The sequence below is a fragment of the Bombyx mori genome, chromosome 2, assembly GCF_030269925.1.
Source record: "Bombyx mori chromosome 2, ASM3026992v2".
Taxonomy (NCBI): domain Eukaryota; kingdom Metazoa; phylum Arthropoda; class Insecta; order Lepidoptera; family Bombycidae; genus Bombyx; species Bombyx mori.
Window position 1 is genome coordinate 2,854,657 of NC_085108.1, and position 23,176 is coordinate 2,877,832.

General features: G+C 39.4%; 1 protein-coding gene and 1 long non-coding RNA gene across 6 annotated transcripts; one reads left to right on the plus strand and one right to left on the minus strand.

The window, feature by feature from the left end:
• Positions 1-286: 286 nt before the first annotated feature.
• LOC134200523 (uncharacterized) lies at positions 287-1,499 on the minus strand. Its single transcript, XR_009975479.1, has 2 exons — positions 1,357-1,499; positions 287-565 (listed from the first exon to the last, which is right to left on the minus strand). It is a non-coding gene; the product is annotated as an uncharacterized LOC134200523 (long non-coding RNA).
• On the plus strand, positions 557-22,715 carry LOC101743808 (synaptic vesicle glycoprotein 2C). 5 transcript variants are annotated; one of them, XM_038016639.2, is made up of 13 exons: positions 557-1,007; positions 3,625-3,782; positions 4,824-4,972; positions 6,371-6,518; positions 7,313-7,475; positions 10,607-10,825; positions 11,614-11,734; positions 12,611-12,733; positions 13,233-13,325; positions 14,284-14,564; positions 15,318-15,529; positions 16,738-16,897; positions 18,369-22,715. In XM_038016639.2, exons 2-13 carry the CDS (start codon positions 3,665-3,667, stop codon positions 18,511-18,513), a joined length of 1,932 nt encoding a protein of 643 aa, XP_037872567.1. In that variant the 5' UTR covers positions 557-1,007; positions 3,625-3,664; the 3' UTR covers positions 18,514-22,715. The 5 variants fall into 5 exon arrangements, with proteins under 5 accessions (XP_037872567.1, XP_037872568.1, XP_037872569.1 ...); XM_038016640.2 differs by having other exon boundaries at positions 557-888; XM_038016641.2 differs by lacking the exon at positions 557-1,007 and adding an exon at positions 1,099-1,233.
• The last annotated feature ends 461 nt before the right edge of the window (positions 22,716-23,176 follow it).

Here is a 23,176-nt window from a genome sequence, read left to right on the forward strand (position 1 = left end):
AATAAAATAGATAATAGCGTCAATTTTAAGTCTTGTACGTTGCAAGTACTCAGTGACTCTTTTAAATGAAAGAAAAGTGTTTGTAACTCAGGAGTATGCACGTTAATTTTTAAAGTAGATGATACTTCTTAAAATGTCTATGGCATGAAAGTAAAAGAGCGCATGCTCGTGAAATCTAATCAATAGACTAAATGAAACATATGATAACAAGAAAATCGAGATATAGCTCCGAATTTCTTCTAACAAATAGTTACATTTTTAGTTCACACCCTTAAGAATTAAAAACTTATAACGTGAAATATTTATTGAACTTAAGTATTTAAGCACTTTATAGTAGTTACAAGTATTCTTCATATGAATATAGGAGAACGTGTGAACTTGAACCGATCAAAGAAATATTTGTATTCATATCCCTGGATTTAATTCTCGTGTACATTGCCTAAAACTTCGTATTGTCCCGTTCTCGCATTTTGACGATTTCTAAAAATAAATCTTTAGTCCTCGTCATGACCTTAAATTCCACGGTTTTTGTGTACCCGTTCATATTATTGAAAATTGGGACAATCTGGAAATTAATTCAATTTGTTTCTTAAGAAGTTGATCGTAAAAAATTATACTTAAAAAGTGAACAAACCAAAGTTTTTCAAAATTTTATTTCGTATTCGTTCGTTTATTAACTATAAAAATTGCACCGTGGATTGTAGCTGAACACCCAACCATTTATGGAAAAAAGTGAAAATATTTTCGAAAAACAATGTGAATATCAGAATTATAGATGCAGCGTCGTGCGTTTTCCGAAATGAGAGTTTTTAATTAGTGCAGCAGGTTTCAACCACTTAAATTCATTTAGCAAATTCGCACAAGACACGAGCCCTAAATAATCACAATGTAATTTGTATTATAAATTATTATGTTATAGTGCAGCAGCAATTTGGCACAGCTTTGAATTTTATAAAAAAAGAAGTACCTAAATAGAGGAAGTCAATATTGCTTTAAGCTTAAAAATTGTAAGTTATAGTATTTAAGCTTAACGCCAGAATCATTAATATGATTACATTTTCATCATAGCACCAAAATATGCACAAAGTTTACCTTCAGACATGAATTCTCATACCCGCATTCATTCAAGGCCACTATTCAAAGTCAATGCCGCAATTTCACAGCAAACCGGTGTTTAGTGAATCGATACGTTACTCTTTTAGCTTAATATAAATTGATGTCTCACTCAGATCAGTAAGTGAAATAGTATTATATTATTAGGAAATTTAGCTATTGGACAACACTATCGATCCAAACTTAGAAAATATTTTGAAGATGGTTTGAGGCACGCAATGAACAGATTATTTGTGTATCTACCTGTTCAGAGATAGTTTTTTGATTTAACTGACAATATCTTTTTCTTTGTCTTTCTTGATGTTTATTCATAGATGATCCAACAGACACAAAATAAGTGTCATTTGTATAGATTTTATTCACAAAGAACTTGAGTTTAGAGAGCCTTATCACGATGGTCTTTTAAAAATAGTTTTACAAAAGTGTTTGTTGATCGATTGTATTAGACTAAAAGATTTGAAACTTAGAGACACAGATCACTGCTTTGTCGTGTGTGCCGATTTTCAAGCTCCTGTACTAATTAATTATTCAGCCAGGATATTTTCAGTTTTCTATTTCAAAGTAAGTATAGCAGATAGGTGGCGTATTATTTCAATTTTCATTATGTTGTAAGATTACAACACCGTTGTTAAGCATAGCATTGGCAGGTCTGAATTGTTTACAACAGTTTGTTTTCAAAATAAACTTGTTTGGGACCACAAACATTGATAACAAACAGCCATAAGATACAATGTAAAACAAAATAATATTAAATTATAAAAGTTTATGTTGCAGTCGAGACTATGTTATGTGCAGATTAATTAAAATTATGAATCATCCACAAGCCAATAACGCATTGTTCCATTTAATTTACAGGCAAGTATGTAGGCTAGAATATTAACTTTTATATTTTGTAAGTCCTGTTTTATGCATTGTATTATGACTGTTTGTTTTCCATGCATAAAAGTCCACACACAACATTCTTACTATTGTGATACATATGAGACTAATAAATAAAACTAACAATTTATGGATTCACTACACAGGTCCATTGTGTTATTGAGAGAGGAGGTTGAGAATGACACTGGATTTGTGACCCTAGCGTAAATTTAAGGAGCCCCTATCTATGTTCATTATACTTATCTTCATTCTCCCCATTCTCTCCCTGCCTAGCCATATTTGGTAGGAAACTATTAGTCTGGCTTTAGATGTTTAAACAAGTCTAGAATTTATGGAGTTTTGTTTTTTGAGAGCCAAGATTTTAGTGAGAGACTTCACTGGTATATCTCTTTACTTCACCAGCATATAACATACCAGCTATCCATATTTGATCAGCCCATTCCTGGGATCATAGTATAAGTTTGTTTGTTTGTGTGGTCTTAAGTCTGGAATGACCTTTAAATGAGTCGACTATTATCAAAGCCGGCAATCTGACTTTTGGACAATGATTGGTAAATCAGAAAAACGAATTATTGACTTTGTATTCCATTGGCAGTCACAAAACTCTTCGGAACGACATCTTAGATAAATAACAGGTTAACTATTAACCTTTATTTAATGCAGGTTTTGAACCGTATTCTTTGAAGGAGACGATTATATTCAAATCAATCTGTATTGACATATCAATAATTTTTTTTGTCCAAATGCACAGATTGCCACCTTTGATAATAGACGACTTTTGAGTGTAAAAAATTGTTAATTGTTTATACATCAGTGTAAATAATTATCTATTAAAATAAAGTAAATAATGTAAACCAACAAGTTTAGAACACATGGGCCTCGTCTTCTAGTTATTATTTGTAGTTTAGCTCTTACGACTCGACTACTGGCAAATTTTATTTCCAGGTTTTTTTTATTTGTATATTTTACTTTCTATGCTATGCTGTGTTTGTGCAGTCACTATCGATCCTTGTTGAAAACCATCCTTATGTTGAGTTGTTCTTAGGTTTATAGTATTTTCTTTTCTTTTATCACGGATAAAGTTTTGTCTTTTGTCAACATATGAATGCCTGTTAATGTAATCATCATCATCATCAGCCTTTATCTGCCCACTGCTGGACATAGGCCTTCCCCAATGCCTTCCACATAATGCGGTCCTCCGCCTTCCGCATCCAACTTATATTGTAATATAAATATTATTTTCCCACATAAAATAGTTCTATAGTTATAACTATTAGTGAGTAAATTGGATTATCTTAATTTTAATAACAATAATTCCGATTCTGAGTACAGCGGAAAGCTAAAGAGAAAAATGATGACTTCCGATTATTATTATTCATGTATTCATCTACATCATCATTGTGTATTTGTATGTATATTTATATTTATATTATGTGTGTATATGTATATACATATATATTGCAATTTATTGGTGTCTGCAAGAGATCGCTCTTAGTGATAAGACCGCCAATTGTACTTATTTTTTTGTATTTAATTGTTCCCATTGTTTCTTTTGTTGGTGTACAATAAAGAATACTCTCTCTCTCTCTCTTTCTTTCTTTCTCTCTTTCTAACTTTAATTATTTTCTATAGATGAGTCTTCTACCTGAAATTGACACGGCGATTAGTCACAATGGAAGAGGAACAAGCATGGCTTGTCCGAACGCGTTCCGACTCTGAGACATCCTCAAAGTTGAGCTTCGGTTCACTGTCACGGACAATGACATACACAGAGCACCGGCTCTCTGCTGGTAAGTGTGTTTGAAATGCTAATGCTTTAAATTGAAAAATTGTAAATTTTGCACATGGAAATTTTTTAAGTGATTTTCAGTATACAGACACACAGTTACATCAATTCAAATTGAACTAAAGATTATTCAGTGATTTTTGATTTTGATTGTCATTATTAATCTATGCTACGTTTATTAGTGGTGGATCGTTTATAAACATAGTGTTAGGTCAATTTTTATTAAATACACATGTAGTTATGAGTTACAGTTTGCCATTATCCACTTTGAGCAGTAACATTACTTAGTTTACTTTACTGTGTGAACCCTTGTGGGGTATAGGACAAGCTTACCAAGATAGGCTCCACTATCTTGCCTGTTTCTGCTGCCATGCAATCCTATATACCACTTTGGAATATATTGCACCCACTCACTTCGATAAAGTGGCACGACACGAGAACCCTCTCATCGTGGCCGCCGGTAACTACATTCCAGATCCTGCGGACAGAATGGAAAACAGTCGACGTCGCCCCAAACACGTCATTTCGGATCCTCCCGATCCATTAACGGTGCTTTTAGGTACCTCAAGCACCGGTCATCGTTCTGGTCGAACCCGTCGCTTGCGACGAAGGGCTCGACGAGTAAATTAACCCTTAGACACAGCCCACTGAGTTTCTCGCCGGATCTTCTCAGTGGACCGCACTTCCGATCCGGTGGTAGTTTTTTTTTTTTTTTTTATTGCCCTTGTAGGCAGACGAGCATACGGCCCACCTGATGGTGAGTGGTTACCGTTGCTCATGGACTTCAGCATAGCCAGGGGCAGAGCCAAGCCGCTGCCTAAAAATTCTGCGAAGCACGGCTCTTGCTAGGGTTCGTGTTAGCATCGTCATCAGGTTTGAGCCCCGTGAGCTCACCTACTAGTTAGGCGATGCTGATATAGCCTCTCAAGGCTATTAGCTTAGGTAGGAAGAAAAAGAAAAAAAGCACCCACAAAATTATCAGATTTCAGTGGTATTCAGCCAATAATCTATAATTTGTATTATCTAAGCATGTATGTTATCTAAGGAGCCGAAGCGGCTGGTGAGCCAGGCAACACTATCACAATGGCATCCAGTCCTCCGGACAACGCGACTGAGGGAAACGAAAGCGGCGAGCTCCTAGACTACAATGACTCTAGTATTCTCGAACAATTCCATGAAGATGCCCTAAGACAGGTAGGAAATATATTGCCCGATTTGCAAAAAATATTATCAATCATTTGATCTTCAATAGATGACTAGCAGTAGCATAATAACTTGGCAGTGTCGGTCCAGTTAGATTGATCCATGTGTCTGTAATGCCTTCAGATTTGTGCGAAAACCCAAACTGTAGGTTAAAAGCACTACTCTGTAAATATTATTGTGTGACCAGAAAAACGAGATCAAAGTCACAGCTGTGTGCGTATTACCTTTTTTACCTGGCGGACCTCGCCTACGGTCGACGGACCGTCGAGGCGATCCTCCCGGTCCTCTCGGACTGGGTGAATCGCGACCGAGAACGTCTCACCTTCCAAGCGACGCAGGTGCTCACGGGACACGGCTGTTTCGGTCGCTACCTGCACCTCGTCGCCCGGAGGGAGCCGACGCCGAAGTGCCGCCACTGCAGTGGCTGCAACGAGGACACGGCGGAGAACACACTCGCGTACTGCCCCGCTTTCGCGGAGCAGCGCTGCGTCCTCGTTGCAAAAATAGGACCGGACTTGTCGCTTCCGACCGTCGTGCCTACGATGCTCGGCAGCGACGAGTCCTGGCAAGCGATGCTCGTCTTCTGCGAGTCCACAATCTCGCAGAAGGAGGCGGCAGAACGGGAGACGGTTTGCTATTCCAGCTACGCACGGTTTGGTAGCGAGCTCACGGGGCTCAACCTGGAAGGACTTGCTGACACTAGCCCTAGCAGTGCTTCACTGAGACTAACTGAGTGAGGGGAACCGACGTGCAACTGGTGTAGGTTGGGTCTATGGGCTAAGTTGCACGTCGCAACTCGAAGGACGGTACTCGGAGAGACTTTAAATGATCGAAGGTGGACCGGGAGGATCCGATAGGAGGTGCTTAGGGCGAGGGCGGCAGTGGTCGCCTGAGTCGGAAATGTAGTTAGTTCAAGGCGGCCACAAATTGGGGAGATATAGAGCTGCGCCGCTGCCTCTAAGAAGGTTAATTCCATTCTTTATTGAAGGCATTTGCTCTCCTATTACATAAAAAGGATTGCTGAATACGGGTTATATAAAAACAGATGAAGGAGTTTTGTACTAAGAAAAAGTACAAATAACAAAAGTTTGTTGGCCGTTTTCTCAAAATTGACAATTTTTTATTTTTTTTATTGAGGAGATGTGTGGACGAGCTCACAGCCCACCTGGTTTTAAGTGGTCACTGGAGCCCATAGACATTTACAACGTAAATGCGTCACCCACCTTGAGATATAAATTCTAAGGTCTCAGTATAGTTACAACGGCTGCCCCAGCCTTCAAGCCCAAACGCATTACTGCTTCACGGCAGAAATAGGCGGGGTGGTGGTACCGGGGTGGTGGTAAGATATACAGTGCACAAATAAATCTTTATAATTAATTTGTCTTTCAGACTGGCTGTGGTCTCTCCCAAGTTCGAATAGTCCTGTCCGTGGGCCTGGCAGTGGCCGGTGCCACATTGGAGCTGGCAGCCATACCTTTCATCCTGCCATCAGCGGAGATAGAACTGTGTATACTGTTACACGAGAAAAATTGGCTCGGTCAGTGATTGCAATGAATGAATTAGCTTCAGACGTATGTATGCTTGTAACGAAATCTTTGAACATGACTTTGACCCCCTCCAAAACGTCGGATTAACTCGAAATTTGGTATACTCATTAAGGACCGATGACAAATCAATATTATAAAAATAAAATTGAAAAACTTGAAATTCCACTAAAAAATGAAAAATAAATAATAGTTTAAAAAAACTAACAAAACACGCTTTTATAGAAAATTCAACTAAAAAATAGTTTTTTTTCAATAAATTTTAATTAAAAATAGTGTAAAAAAGAATGATTTTATTGTAAAAAAGCGTGGGGTACTTTTCAGGATACTATCAAAATAACCCTTCTATTCATATCTGTTCATAAAATATTTATAACTACTGATACCATGCACCTCATGCTTTTTTTACAATAAAATCATTTTTTCTTACACTACTATTTTTAATTCGAATTTATTAAAATTTATTACTAATCAAAATTATTCAATATAGAGGAGATATGGTTGGGTTCTTTAGGGGTCATAACTATTTTATTCGTTCTCCATAAATTAATGGAAAACGTAGTGCCATTACTTTTAAGTGATGCTTCTTTTGGCGTTAAGTGGGGATATTCATCCTCACCCCGGATACTCCTTAGAGTTTCAAAATGTTGTGCCTGGGTCCAAAATATTTGATACTGCATACACTTATTAATATTATAAATTTGTAAAGGTCAAAAAGTTAAAATCTCAAAAAGTGCACATAGCAGAGATTTTGGTTTGACAACGACGATATTGTATTCGCCAACAGTAATGATAACGCTGGTGGGTTGGGCCTTCGGTGCTCTGGGGTGGGGCGCCCTGGCTGAGAGACTTGGCCGACGTCGAACCTTGCTCTCATGTTTGGCGGTGAATGCGGTTTTTGCTGCCATAGCAGCGTTCATGCCGACCTACGGAACCTTTATGATGGCGAGGTATATATTTTTGCGTGTGTAACAAGCTTTAGTTCATAATTTGTTATTGTTTACGGAGAGCTTTTTATTATAATTATTATCTAATCCACATAGATAGGGTCCTTATCGTCCGATGTGCTGTATATGCATGATATTATTTATATTCGATAACGCTATCAAAATCGATATGTAATATAAATTTGCGAGTGACAATAATTCGTTTGGTACAGCAGACCAACTGGTTAATATTTTTTTAAAGCGATTTCATGACCTGGTAACTAAGACTTTTAGGTCAAGTCTTATTTTAGTTTTAATGAAAACTTTTTATATGAAAAATGATATAATGAAATGAAATGACTTTGATTAATATGAAACATGGCATGAAATGAAATGAGATGATATGGGATGAAATATAATCTCAGTAAAATGGTGGTCATTTACAAATTCATTTCAAAATTATCGTATCACAGATTGTACTGTAGATAGTAAATCGAGATTTATTTTAGTTTATTTATTACTTACATGGGTGGACGAACTCATGGTCCACCTGGTGTAAAGCAGTTACCGCAGCCCATAGACATCTACAACGTAAATGCCGCCACCTACCTTGATATAACTAGTCAGGTCATAAGTATTGTCACACAGTAAAAACTTTTCTTTTAGAATGCTGGCCACAAAAAAGTTTATTGAATTCGAATTTCGAACTGTTCATGAAAATAAAAATGTATACTTTTAGAATTTTACTCATTTTTAAATATGGAGTGGACGCTTAAAGAAGACCGTGTTGCAGTTATTGCGTTGCATCGTTGCGGTTACGCGCCAATTCAAATTTTTAACATACTGAAAAATTTGAATGTAACCAAAAGATTCGTTTATCGTACCATCAAACGATACAATGAAGACTCTAGTGTAGATGACAGGTCAAGAAGTGGTCGCCCTCGGTCTGTTAGGACTCCAGCAGTGATAAAAGCTGTGAAGGCGCGAATTCAAAGAAATCCCAAACGTAAGCAGAAACTGTTGGCCCTTCAGATGGGGTTAAGCAGAACCACGGTGAAAAGGGTGTTAAATGAAGACTTAGGGCTTCGGGCATATCGAAGAAAAACAGGACATCGTTTGAATGCTCGTCTAATGGACCTGAGACTGAAGAGATGCCGCGCTTTGTTGAAGCGGTACGCGGGAAAAAAATATCGCGAAATTCTTTTTTCGGATGAAAAAATTTTTACCGTAGAAGAGAGATACAACAAACAAAATGATAAGGTGTACGCACACAGTAGTGAAGAAGCGAGCAACCGTATTCCGCGTGTCCAACGAGGTCATTTTCCATCCTCGCTCATGGTATGGTTGGAAGTTTCTTTTTGGGGCTTAACAGAGGTACATTTTTGTGAGAAAGGTGTAAAAACGAATGCAGTTGTGTATCAAAATACAGTCCTGACGAACCTTGTGGTACCTGTTTCTCATACCATGTTCAATAACAGACACTGGGTATTCCAACAAGATTCGGCGCCAGCTCATAGAGCGAAAAGCACACAAGACTGGCTGGCGGCGCGTGAAATCGACTTCATCCGACACGAAGACTGGCCCTCCTCCAGTCCAGATTTGAATCCGTTAGATTACAAGATATGGCAACACTTGGAGGAAAAGGCGTGCTCAAAGCCTCATCCCAATTTGGAGTCACTCAAGACATCCTTGATTAAGGCAGCCGCCGATATTGACATGGACCTCGTTCGTGCTGCGATAGACGACTGGCCGCGCAGATTGAAGGCCTGTATTCAAAATCACGGAGGTCATTTTGAATAAACTTTAGTGTCATAAGAATCTATGTTTTGTTAAGTTAATTTTGGTATATGAATGGTTACATAATGAATAAACTTGTTTCAATTATTTTACATTAAACATGTGACAGAATTTATGACCTGACTATGTATAAGTTCTAAGGTCTCAGTATAGTTACAACAGCTGTCCCAGTATTTAAACCTAAACGCATTACTGCTTCACGGCAGAAATAGGCAGAGTGCTGCCCTGCTGTAGGCAGTAAACTAAATCAGTAAAAAATGTTTTAATTACGAATATTTCAAACACAAAAACAGCTCAGAGTAGAGAGTGGAATTTGCTGCGCCAAAATTGAAAGCGAACATTTAAGGCCAAGATATGATGTAGATTCGCGTCGGGCAGCAAACAGACGAACTGCAACTTTGTTATTTCTATTTGCGTCCTCATATTTCAACACGATGGCAACAAGATAATGTGGCAACATCGTTACGTAATGACACCCACCGAGCGTGCGGACTTTTTGGCGGGAACACGAGGAGTGGAGTTGTGTGATTTGTTTTATTTTGTCTATTTAGTGTTTCTTCAGATTTAAATGTGTAATAACGGTAGTTTATTAACTGTTTAATATCTGCAAAAGTGCATAAATGTGGGAAAATGAAACAAAGCCGCTGAACGTAACTTCTCGGGATCCTCCAAAAAGTCCACTGAAAAAATCTCAGTAAATGATCTCATATCATCTCATATTATCTCATCTCATTTCATTTCATCTCAGTTGATTAATGTCGCAAATCAATCATCTTTATTTCATTTCATTTCACTCCATAATATCATTTTTCATAAAATTAAGAATATAAAATAAAATAAGAAATGACTTAAAGGCCTTCGTTACCAGGTCATAAAATCCAAAAAAAAATTTTTATATATACCATACATTAAATAATATGCTGTGGTTTATTTTCTGTATTTTATTTATGCTCCCTAAATAAAGGACTTATGAAAGTTGTTCAGGGAATTTTAGGGAAAAATTCAAAAGAAACCAGGGTAAAATGGAAAACGTAAGTGGAAACACTGGTGCAGAGCCCGGTCATCGTTCTCGTCGAACCCGTCGCTTGCGACGAAGGGCTCGACGAGTAAATTTACCCTCAGACACAGCCCACTGAGTTTCTCGCCGGATCTTCTCAATGGGTCCAGTTTCCGATTCGGTGGTAGATTCTGCGAAGCACTGCTCTTGCTAGGGTTCGTGTTAGCAACGTCGTCAGGTTTGAGCCCCGTGAGCTCACCTACTAGTTAAGGTTACGCTGATATAGCCTCTCAAGGCTTTCAGCTTAGGTAGGAAAAAAAAAAACAAAAAAAGGTGCAGCGTGCTGTGTATGCGCCCGCAGATTGTGCTCGGCGATCGGCTCTGGTGGCGTGGTGCCGTGCGGCGCCGCGTACGTGTGGGAGTGGTGCGGGGCGGGGGTGCGGCGCGCGGCGCTGGCGGGGGCGGCGGGTGCGGGCGCGGCCGGACTGTTCGCCGCCGCCGCGCTCGCCGCCGCGTTGCTGCCCCCCACCGGCGCCCTCACCCTCATCGAGAATAAAGAGCATTTCAGCGCCTGGCACAGGTCAGTAGTTATTTATTTACTAGCGACCCGACCTCGCTTCGCTTCAGAAACATTAAATTTTATTATTGATAGACGAAACCCGCCATGTTGCGCGCGGTACGACAATAACTGCGGGTGACGCCGCGGGGCGAAGCTAGTCTAAAAAAAAGTAGCCTAAGTTACTCCTTATATCATCAGCTACCTATTAGTGAAAGTCTCATCAAAATCGGTCCAGCCGCTTCAGAGATTAGCCGGAACAAACAGACAGGCAGACAGACAAAAATTGTAAAAAATGTTATTTTGGTGTATGTACCGTATATATATTCATATGCATATAGTAAAAAGCGATTATTTCAATATTACAAACAGACACTCTAATTTTATTTATACGTATAGATTAAGTTGCACCAACAAAGTGATCATCAATACAAAACATTGACAAACTGACAAAAGTTCATGGCAGATGTCACCTCAATTATAGGTGCAATCGACAGTGCATTAACAACAAAAATAAAATAATTATAAAACTAAGATTTGATAACATTTAGGGCAATATATAAAAAAAGAATGAAGCGAAACTTGTTTTTCGATGTGTAGTATTGTGTTTAAAGGAAGATAAATATGAAAATGCTCGGAATTAAATAAAAATAACAATTTTGTTTTTCCTTTGATGTCCCCGTCGGACGGATTCCTTTTGTTTGTTTTAAGTTTATTTTATACAAAAGCTTAGGTCTTTTATTTATCGATTGAGGCACTACGAAGTCTGCCGGGTCAGCTAGTAAAGTAATAAAAAACATAATTCATTTCAGATATCTTCTGTTCTGCACGCTTCCGATCCTGGCGTCTCTTGTCAGTCTGATATGGACCCCGGAGTCTGCCAGATATCTCCTAGAAGTCGGACGGGAAGTGGACGCGATGGTAGTCTATCAGGTACGTTTTTAGAATGCACTCAGAATGGAGGATAGGATGTTTTTGTTTATTACTTTGTAATTTCGTGTGACGTCATTTGAGGCCAAAACGAGCGGCGATAGGAGACGGCGGCGATGCATCCGGCGACCGCGCTTTGCAATTAGCGTTTGCTGTTGGCGTCTTTTATTCAACTCTAATATACATATAATCTACGCGAAAAACGATTAGCCACATGTGACGTCATTAGTGTATCTTTAGCGTTGTGAATGTTGCGGTTGCCTATTGTCTATGTTCCTCGAGGAGGAAGAGATCACGAGACTGGTCGTTGTGTCCAGTAGTGTATGAGTATGGGCTGATGACGGTGTTATCTGCAGTCCTCGCTGAAGCCTTGTGCAGCCCACAGACGTCAGTCCGGTATACTCAAGCCCTAGGTCATCAATGTGATCCGGTTGGAACCGGCATTGTCTTCATCACCTGGAGCCTACGTTGGTCTTTCGCAGTACAGGGTGCGGGGTGATTGTAGAAAAATGAATCTGTCGATCACCGCAATGTAATTTAAAGTAGCAATGTATTCAAATGTGTCATTGACCTCTTCGATACCTACAGGATGAATCTACCTATTGTAATGTTTTAGTATTCTAATTTTACTATGTGTACTCGCTTAGCTGGACATTTAAAATTGTCATTATTAGTTATTATCATTATTATCAGAGAGTTCAACACTCATATAAATATTAGCCTATTCATTAAGTACATGTATTTTCTACATGGATACCAAGTTTCAAGTCAATCGGATGCATGGTTCAGCAGTTATAATGGAACATCCGTAAAAACCACCGTAGATTTATATATTAGTATAGATTGCCACCTTTAAATAGTATTGTTTTGATCGGTCAGAGTGTGCACAACGGGAACCGGTGTGGGCGCGGCGGCGCGGGGCGGGACGCGGAGCCGGCGCTGCCGCTGCCCGCCAAGCGGAGGCCGCCCGCCCTGCACCACGTCCGCCACAGTCTCAAGATGGTAACCGCACAACCCACATTCACTAACTCACTCACTCACTTACCAACTCACTCACTCACTTACTAACTCACGCACTCACTCACTAACTCACTCACTCACTCTCTAGCTCATTCACTTACTAACTTACTTAATAATTCACTAGCTCACACACTCATACAGCCCGTACTCCGCGTTCTTTAATACGTTGACTCCTTTGACCTTTTACTGGTGGTAGGACCTCTTGTGAGTCCGCACGGGTACGTACCACCACCCTGCCTATTTCTGCCGTGAAGCAGTAATGCGTTTCGGTTTGAAGCCGTTTGGCAGCCGTTGTAACTAAACTGAAACCTTAGAACTTATACCTCAAGGTGGGTGGCGCATTTACTTTGTAGATGTCTACGGGCTCCAGTACCCACTTAACACCAGGTGGGCTGTAAGCTCGACCACCCATCTAAGCAATAAAATATATATATTATGTCGATTTCTTGATGTATAGTGCACAGTGACGTACCGTTTCCAGTTCTGGCAGTCGTTCTTCCAGCTGTTCTCGGGCGCGCACCGCCGCACCACCGTCTCGCTCGGGGGCACGCTGCTCTTCGCCATGGCGATACAGGTCTGTATATACACAGTGTGTGTCTGTGTGTATTTGCGTGTGTGTGTGTGTGTGCGCGCGTACGTGTCCACTGATCATAAATTCAATATTAGAAATTTATTTGCAAATGAATCAACAGTAGTTGACAGGCCAACTCGACGCCGCCGCCCTCTAGGGAGGCCCTAGAGCGATACGGCCGTCCTCACTACTACTTCGCATTCTCGAAAGTTATTTCATTCATTCAGAATATTCTTTCTTAGTCGCGCGCCATCTATTGTCCCTTGACCGCATTTTTGAAGTGAAACTTCTAATGCGACTTCCAACAAGGTTGCGTTAAACGTTTAACGCTACCATACTAGAAAGAGACAGAGCGAGAATGAATGAGTGGCTTTCATTCTCGTGTGGGACGAGGCCAGCGCGAGTGTTAGCAACGAGTATAGCAATATTTATGTGTATATTTATTTTTCTATCTATAATTTGATATATATATATATATTGTTACGCCATCTATCGCCGATTAGTCAAACGAATATCTAAGGATCCAGAATGCTCGAGAATTACAACGCCATTTATTGACAGATAGTGGAAACTACGACTAGAGATGTGTAGAACATTCTCGATAATTCTAGGGATGAGGTATCGGCTATAATAGCGTTGTAGGGATGGTACGCAGTCAGACAGTAATCGGAACTACTCGAAGCGAAACAGTGAACGGATCACCTGAAGCGAAGCGGAACAAGCATATTGAGGATTTTAAAGTGTTTGTTGAGTGTTTTAAGTGTTCTAAGTGTTGAATACAGTTTTTAATTGTACTTTGGTGAAATTTTGTTTGTCCCGAACCCCAGCGCGTAACAATATAATACAAATGTTGAAGATGTCGTATCTCTTATACACTTCAAAAAAGAAGTTTCACTTCTTCCACGCACACCGTTTTTTTTTTTTATTTTAAACTTCACCAACGTTATTTTGTCACTGCCAGTTCTACCTGTCGTCGTACGTTCCGTCGACGGTGGGCAGTATAGAAAGCGAGCGCTTCGAGGCGTCGCGCGTGGTGGTGCGCAACGAGACGCTGGTGGCGCGTCACTACCGCGGCACCGTGCAGAACGTGCACTACGCGAACGTGTCGTTCGTCGACTGCACGTTCCGCGACGTGCTGCTCTCGCACGTGCGCTTCCGCAACTGCTCATTCACGAACGTGTCGCTGTTGAACATCAAGAGCTCGCACACTCACTTCGAGGGCTGCCTCTTCGTCAATAGCAGGTGAGGGATTTTGTTATTGCTTAGATGGGTGGACGAACTCGCAGCCCAACTAGCGTCAAGTGGTTACTGGAGCCCATAGACATCTACAACGTAAATGCGCCACACACCTTGAGATATTGCAATTCAGTATTGCATTCAACTGCAATATGCATTACCTCCGGGCATTTCAATATTTCAATAATTGTTACGTTATAATACATCTTGTAAAAATGAATATTAAAAAAATATCTGATATTTAAAAAAAAAAGACTTGCCTGTTGAGTTTCTTGCCAGTTCTTCTCAGGACGGAGGCTAGTTCTTGTGAATTGGCGTTAGTTCTTTTTGACGTTCAACAAGTATGTACTTTCATTTATGTTGAATTTTTTTTTTTTTGTTTGTGTTGATATAAGTTCTAAGGTCTCAAGTATAGTTACAACGGCTGCCCCGCCCTTCAAACCGAAACGCATCACTGCTTTACGGTAGAAATAGGCAGGGCGGTGCTACCTACCCACGCGAACTCACAAGAGGTCCTACCACCTTTTTTTTTTCTACCTATGCTGAGAGCCTTGAGAGGCTATAATAATATCAGTGTAACCTTAACTAGTAGGTGAGCTCACGGGGCTCAACCGGGAGTGTTGCTAACACTGGCCCTAGCAAGAGCAGTGCTTCGCAGAATCTACCACCGGCTCGGAAATGCGACCCACTGAGAGGATCTGGCGAGAAACTCAGTGGGCCGTGTCTGAGGGATGTCTTACCACCAGTAAATGTCCTCAGCATCATCGACACGGACCTAGAGCTGGGCGGCGAGCTGGACGCGTGGTGCCGCGTGGTGGGCACGGCGGTGCGCGGGCCGCGGGGGGGGTGCGCGCGCCACGCCTCCCTCACCTCCCGCCTCGCCGCGCCCCTCGCCCGCGCACGCGCCGCCGCGCCCGCCGTGCTGCTCGCCGCGCTGCTGGCGCTGCTGCCGCGCCGCCTCACCCGCACCGGTAATCCCCCTATACACTCGCTCTGCATAGATAGCACTGCATAAACTGCAGTGACCATATGTTCCGTATGTTCAAAACTATACACAACCATACATCACTAACGCACTAGATGAGCGGTCGGGGAACCGGGGTAAATTACCCCAAATGGGGTAAAATGAAATTTTGGGGGGTAAAAATGAACATTTTGTGAGTAAAAAGTATATATTGAAGTGAAACTTCTTTAGAATCTTTAAAATTTTAGTTATTGTTTTCTTTTCAAAATTATCATGGGGGCTATGATTTGAAAGATACTAAAAAGAAGCGATTTCCTTTTTTTTGGTTCTTCGCCATGGGGCAATATCAACTTACACAAAAATATTTTGGGGTAATAATTAAAAAAGTTTCCCGACCGCTGCACTAGATCATAAATTAATATTCTAAAACGGCCTACCATTTCTCCTTGCGTCATATTCCTCACTGCTGAGAGTCGTGACCACCCTTTTTTATCACCTTCGCACGCACGATCTTTCTCCATTTATTCTTGTGTCTGGCGGGGTGAAGGGCGTTGTGAAATGTCGAATCAAGCGCGGATCTGGTCGGACCAACGTATTGGGCCGCGCCCCGAGGCCTTTTCCCATCCACCTTACCGGTCACGATGAGCCTCTCGAGATTGCTACCATCCTTACCGTTAATTGGAGGGAATATATATTATACTAGATGTAGAATAGGAACAAATCTGGGTGGTTAATATTTTATTTCTCAACGTTCAACAAAGATAGTTTTTCTGAAGTTCTACTTCTTCTAGTCTTTGTTTTGATGCATACGCGTATCGGGTTAGTAGCCAAATACCCACCTAATAACTAAACAGCGCCAGCCCTATCGAAAAACCCCTTTAATTCCACATACATGATCCGATTCACCCCAAAGCCAAGATGAATCGAGTCAAGTTAGTTTATTTTTATTTTTTGTATATATTTTGCAATTAACTGTATATAATAATGCATAGTATATGAAAATTTAAACCTCCGGAACCATTTTAATCTGAATTTTATTGTCCTAAAAAACTGCTGAAAATTTGTATTGGAATTAAAAAGTGTGGAATTAGAAAGAAACGAGCTTTCTAAAAGCTTTGTTCACTGAAATTTAAGCTATTAGCTTCTAGTATTCACAATCCAAAAGTCACACCGCTTAGATTTATATTAAGTTTTTTTTCCTTCTTCTGTTCCCAGTTACCTCGACCGCGGCCTGCGTATTGCTGTCTCCGTTGCTCTACATAGCGACGAGCGAGACGGCGCTATACACCGTGGAGGCCGTATACACCGTGCTCATAACGCTGGTGTTCCTCAACGTGACCGGCGACGTGCTCGAGTCGTACCCGGCCGGAGCCAGGTGAAGTACTGACGCAGCAACGGATCTCGTGTAGAAGTGGAACTTCTTTAGTCGCGTAGGGAGTAATATGAGTTGTTCGGTGGCAAACGCGAGAACCGAAGCTGTCCTGATTGTAGAAGTTAAACTTCTTTAGGCGCGTTGAGAGTATAATACGAGTTGTTCGTTAGAAATGCGAGAAGCGAAGCTGTCCGGATTGTAGAAGTGAAACTTCTTTAGGTGCGTTCAGAGTATAAAAGGAGCTGTTCGGCGGAAACGTGAGAACCGAAGTTGTGTGAATTGCTGAAGTGATACTTGAAATGATCGTATTTTAATTACAATAATTTTTACTAGTGAGGAAACCTTTGGTAATCTGTTACTGTTAAAATGTTTTTATGAAAGCAAGTAACTCAGTTGACCGAAGCATCCACCACCGAAACAACCCATAATGGTCATGACGGCCGCTCTCGCTGCGTACTGCCACTTGGCACCGCTCACCTACACAATGCAATATAGACCATAATGCAATTAATTATATAGACTTATATTTGAATAGATAAAACACAAAACAGTTAGGAGCAGTTAGGAGACTAAAATTTAATTCGCGACAGATTCGTTACGGCTAGAGGAAAATATACAATTTAGAAAGAGCGAGAGTGAGAAAAATATACAATTTAGAAAGAGCGAGAGTGAGAAAAATATACAATTTAGAAAGAGCGAGAGTGAGAAAAATATACAATTTAGAAAAAGCGAGAGTGAGAAAAATATACAATTTAGAAAGAGCGAGAGTGAGAAAAATATACAATTTAGAAAGAGCGAGAGTGAGAAAAATATACAATTTAGAAAAAGCGAGAGTGAGAAAAATATACAATTTAGAAAGAGCGAGAGTGAGAAAAATATACAATTTAGAAAGAGCGAGAGTGAGAAAAATATACAATTTAGAAAAAGCGAGAGTGAGAAAAATATACAATTTAGAAAGAGCGAGAGTGAGAAAAATATACAATTTAGAAAAAGCGAGAGTGAGAAAAATATACAATTTAGAAAGAGCGAGAGTGAGAAAAATATACAATTTAGAAAGAGCGAGAGTGAGAAAAATATACAATTTAGAAAGAGCGAGAGTGAGAAAAATATACAATTTAGAAAAAGCGAGAGTGAGAAAAATATACAATTTAGAAACAGCGAGAGTGAGAAAATACACAGCGTTTCGCAAACCTCTTGACCATGCAGAGAGGGAAAGGACAAACGAGCTAGGTCGTCTCTTTTATACACAGCATACCCTATTACTAGAGAAATTTGATTGAAGGATGAAAAATCCACAATCATACCACAATGCAAAAGAAGTTTCACTTCTTTCACGTGCACCAAGTTGCACGCGTTCCTTTTTGTTTTTTACGTCTTATCCTTCCTGACGTCTTATCCTTCAGGCCACGACGAGTGCCCACAATAGCCGAGTTGACAATGTCAATGACCGATCTAACCTCGTTCCTTTTCGCAGATGCACGGCGCACGGCGTCATACTATCAGCGGCGTACTCAAGCGGCGCCGTGCTGTTGGGAGCGGGCGACGCCGGTGCCGCGCTGAGCTGCGTGCTGTGTGCCGCGCTGGCTCTCGCGGCGACCGCCTTCGCTTACAACCGATAGAGCTAGCTGCTCCATACTTGCAACCCAGTTGATTGTCTGATTCAAAATCCAACAAATTGATAGTTCTTTTTCAGCTTCCCAACTAAAATGTCATGAACAAAGCCGCCGGTAGAGCGAGAATGATGAAGGCAGCTGCGATCAGTTATAGTATCATATGACGTCACAGCTAACGAATCTCGGAAGACGTCGATCCGGATAAAAAATTTCGTATAGTAAATCCTTTTAAAATTATTTTTTATTTATAGGCGTCACGAATCGAAATGACACCCTTCTAATATCAACTTTTAGTATTGATCAGATCTCAAAAAGTCCGCAGTGAATTAGGGGAATAATGATAATGAAATGCTAAGGACAATACATACCATTTTTTTATTTATTATCATGGCAACTCTCTTTGATTTTATTTATTTATTTATGTGAACTCAGTTTTTGTCGAAGTCATTAATGTCAGATATATCGTTCGTTATTATTATTATTATTATATCGTTCTTGTACTTGCCATTTTTATAAACAAGGAACCAAAGTATAAAAATTGACTGATTTTTTTTTTTGTTTGTTTTTGACACGCATAGGAATTTTTTTATTGAGTGTATATATATATCAATAAATAAAAAAAACAAACGAATTGAACTTATATCACGTAGGTATTGGGTAATGAAATGAAATTTTAAGAAAAAGAAAAAAAAAAAAAACAAGCAATGTATTTGATATCAATTTTTGAAACGAGCAAGCAATAAATTTTAATAAGTGTTAGTTAATTTAAGTTCCATTGACGCGTTTGCTGCTTAGTCGAATGCAGGTACTATCCAGTTAATATTGAACCACGGGTCATCTGCTATATAGGTATATTTCGCCATTGCTATATCCTGTAGCCAAAAAAAAAATCCAAATCAGTAACTAGTTTGAAATTTTCAATCGTCATCATCAACATACAATGCTGTGATTCCTCGTGTGCACCCTGAAAGTTCGCCTTTCTGATATGGTCCTTGGAAATTCTATATCATCCTTGACCAGTCTCCCGGGGGGTCCATAGAACCTCGGCACGCTATAGCCCCAAGTGAATCTGCTTGACAAGCGGTGAAAGATATTAACACTAATCATACCAACGCTTACTGGTACCTATTTCTGCCATAGCGGGTAGATAACAGCTTACGACAAGTATTACTCAAAATAAACAAAATATTATAATAACTCTAGATTAATTGATAAGAAAATGTCATGAAGTCAAATTTGCAAAAGCAAATAATATGATGATATTTTCAATGTCACTGATGATATTGTCACTTTTTTAAAATGCAAGAAATAAAAGGCTTTTTATTTTATTTTATTTATTATTATTATTATTTTCAATGCAAAAGTTCAAAATGAGTACAAATTGACCCGTTATATGTTTAGTGTTAATACCCTTGCCAATTTACAAATTAGCGTGTGTTCTAAACCAGTGGTGCGCAAAGTTTTTTCGACCCCGACCCCTTTAATAGAGAGAAAAATTTTGGCGACCCCCCAGCCAGGGAGGATGTGGTTGTACTCCGAACTGCTAAATCGGCCGAAAAATTAAAAGAAATCGGCGACCCCCAACAACCTTCTGGCGGTCCCCACAGAAGTCGCGATCCCTAGTTTGGGAATCACTGTTCTAAAGCCCGGGTTCGATTCTGATTGTCTCCCTTTGAGCCCGGCGTTACGTTGTCGAGTGTCTGCGCTTCTGGTATTGTCATGGTCCAAGGGCCACGGGAAACGATTCGAACCGAATTTAGGTATCTCGTTTCCCGTCACAAATATACAGATCCGTGTATATTTAACCAACCTGGATGGATCTCTATATCGACGCTTGAAAGGCAAACGTGACTAAGCGACAATGCGTGAACTTTACAGTAGACTAATTTAAAGTTGAAATACCAGAAAACAAAATTTATTTTAACGAATCCAGCTGTATTAGAATCTAGCCAGTAGCTGTAGGATTGAAATGATTTTAACAGACCTAGAAATATATATTTTTTGCGCATCGAATATGGTTATTGCCTATCATTTATGTACAAAGCAGTTATTGTCGCTTAGTCATGTTTGCCTTTCAAGCGTCGATATTTACTAAATATTATATTTTTAATTATTCGTGTTTTTTTTTCCGAATACCCTACAAATCATCGCTACAATGTTCCAATGTATTATAATATTTAGGTATGTACTGCGTTATTAATAAATTGTTTTATAGCCATCGTTGTGCCATTTCCGATTTCGTTCAGTGATTGCACGGTGTTGCCTTAAATTATCGTGTAATTTAGAATGGTAGCTTTTTTTTTTATAAATTTATTATTCCTTTTTGTAGCTTTCGAAATTTAGAGCTTAAATTTATAACGATTGCGGTTTAAGGCTAGTCGTAAATGATGTTGGTTAGCGAAGGTGATGTTTGGGTCGGTCTGTGTCATTCCCAGTTTTTTTTTTTTTTTTTTGATTTTTTTTGTGTTGATTATTAGTAGATGATGATGCAGACCGTTAACATATCGACTTTGGGGTTAGGAGGGGGGGGATATGAATCGGTTGTATTTGTTTTAATTGTAATTAAATTAATTTCAATGAAAGATGTTCGGACCAAAACGATCGGAGTTTCGTGTCTGATATGTCTAAACATTATGATGTCTGTGGACTCATGGTCTTAGCCTACAACTCGCAAGAGCTGTAGGAGATATCACACGGACGAATAAACAAACGACCGTGTCTCCCCGTATCTATATGTATTACAGTTTGGTAGTTTTTTCCACGTATTCCTTGGGATAGCTGTTGTAGCTCTTATAAATGACGTCATAGCTTGAAGTTTTAACGCAAAGGCACTACCGCTCTGTCTATTTCTACGCCGGTTTAAAGCCTCGTGTTTTACTACTGGGCTCCGTGAAGAGTGTGCTTAGTGCGAGTTTTTTAACGTTCTCGATAGCGTAAAAGTTAACTCAGATTTGTATGGAGTTGGAACAGCGCCCTTAGCGGCAAGTTATCGAAAAGTTTAAAAAATTCTCACATTTTTTTCCTATCTATGCTGATAGCCTTGCGGGTATTTCAGCTTCTTGACGTGTAGGTGAGATCACGGGGCCCAAACCACGAGCGTTGCTAACACTGGCCCTAGCAAGAGCCGTGCTTCGCATAATCTACCACCGGATTGGAAACGCGACCCACTAAGATCTAGTGAGAAACTCAGTGGGTTATAAAATTTAGGAGTTCTCAATCAAAAATAATGAAAGCGACCGGTCGCGTGTACCGTGTTTCGAATTTTGAGGGTATTTAGCAATATTTATGTAATGTAGGAACTTTAACAACAACCTCGCCTTGAGCGAATAACAGAATACTTTCTAGAAATTTCCGAACAAGATGTCATCTTTCTTTTCCGTAGAAAATATGTGGAGAAAATTACGATAATTTAGTAATTAAATATTATACTAAGTCTTTACTTGTTTATCCATTTCGCCATATCATATATTTTAAGTGATATTCAAATAGACTGCTATACACATATATAATTTAACGACAAAAGAAAAGAAAGACATATTCATTATACATACATATATATTTAGAAATCAATCGAATTTTATTTTTATTTTTAATTAGTTTCAAATTTACGAACCACCACGATTTGACGTGAAATTGTTTCGGTAGCTTTAGTAGCTTTTTTGAGCGACGCATTGGCATCACCACTGCAATAAACAAAAAGACTTAAAACACCGCATTCCTATTGATCGGACTGATTTTTTATTCCTAGTCAAATTGAAGTTTACTAACATGTAATAAATTAGAAGAAAAAAAAGGCTAACTATTATTTCCTTAAAACACCAGTCTTTATTTTAAGGTGGTTAACGAAATTAATGAATACTAATAAAATATGTACCTACAATAGCTTAGATTTTCCATACTTTTCTAAATTAATATTTATTAGATTTTTTTTTCTTAAAAAAATATCCATAAGAAAAGGAATCTTGAAACATAAATGGCTTTATTCATCTTTTATAATAAATTTTAAAAAAAAGAGAGGCACGTCGCTTTTTTTTTATAATAAAAAAGTCAGGTAATAAGTCATTCTAGCATTGATAAAATTTTTAATTTAAGTTAACTGACGTTTTGTTTTGGAACTTGCATGCTGGTTGTTTTTAGATTAAATAGACTGAAGATTGTAATAGTGTGACGTGTAAATAAGTTCAATAAATATGTTCGTATTTAAACAATTGTGGGTTTTAATTAGACGGTCTTGATTAGTTTTTGGGAGGTTAACGATGTGGTGTAACTGACTGCGGATCGGAAGATTCCAGGTTCGAATCCTGGCAGGGTCGCCATATAAAGGATTGATCGCCGTGGCGAATATGAAACACGTCTTTACTGTTCAAATACTTATTTATTACTCTTATATATCTTACTACGCCACAACGACATAGGGAAGATCTTCCCCCGAGCGCGTCAAATTGCTCGGTAGACAGACGGTCCGAATGCTTTTTTTTTCTACCCATGCTGGTAGTCTCCAGGGATTATGTCAACTTTTATAATATACGACACGATATTTTATTGATATCAGCGAAGCACTGCCGTTTTTTGTTTTTTCCTACCTAAGCTGGTAGCTTTGAGAGGCTATGTCAGCGTAACCTAACAAGTAGGTGAGCTCGCGGCACTTAAACCTGAGGACCTTGCCTTG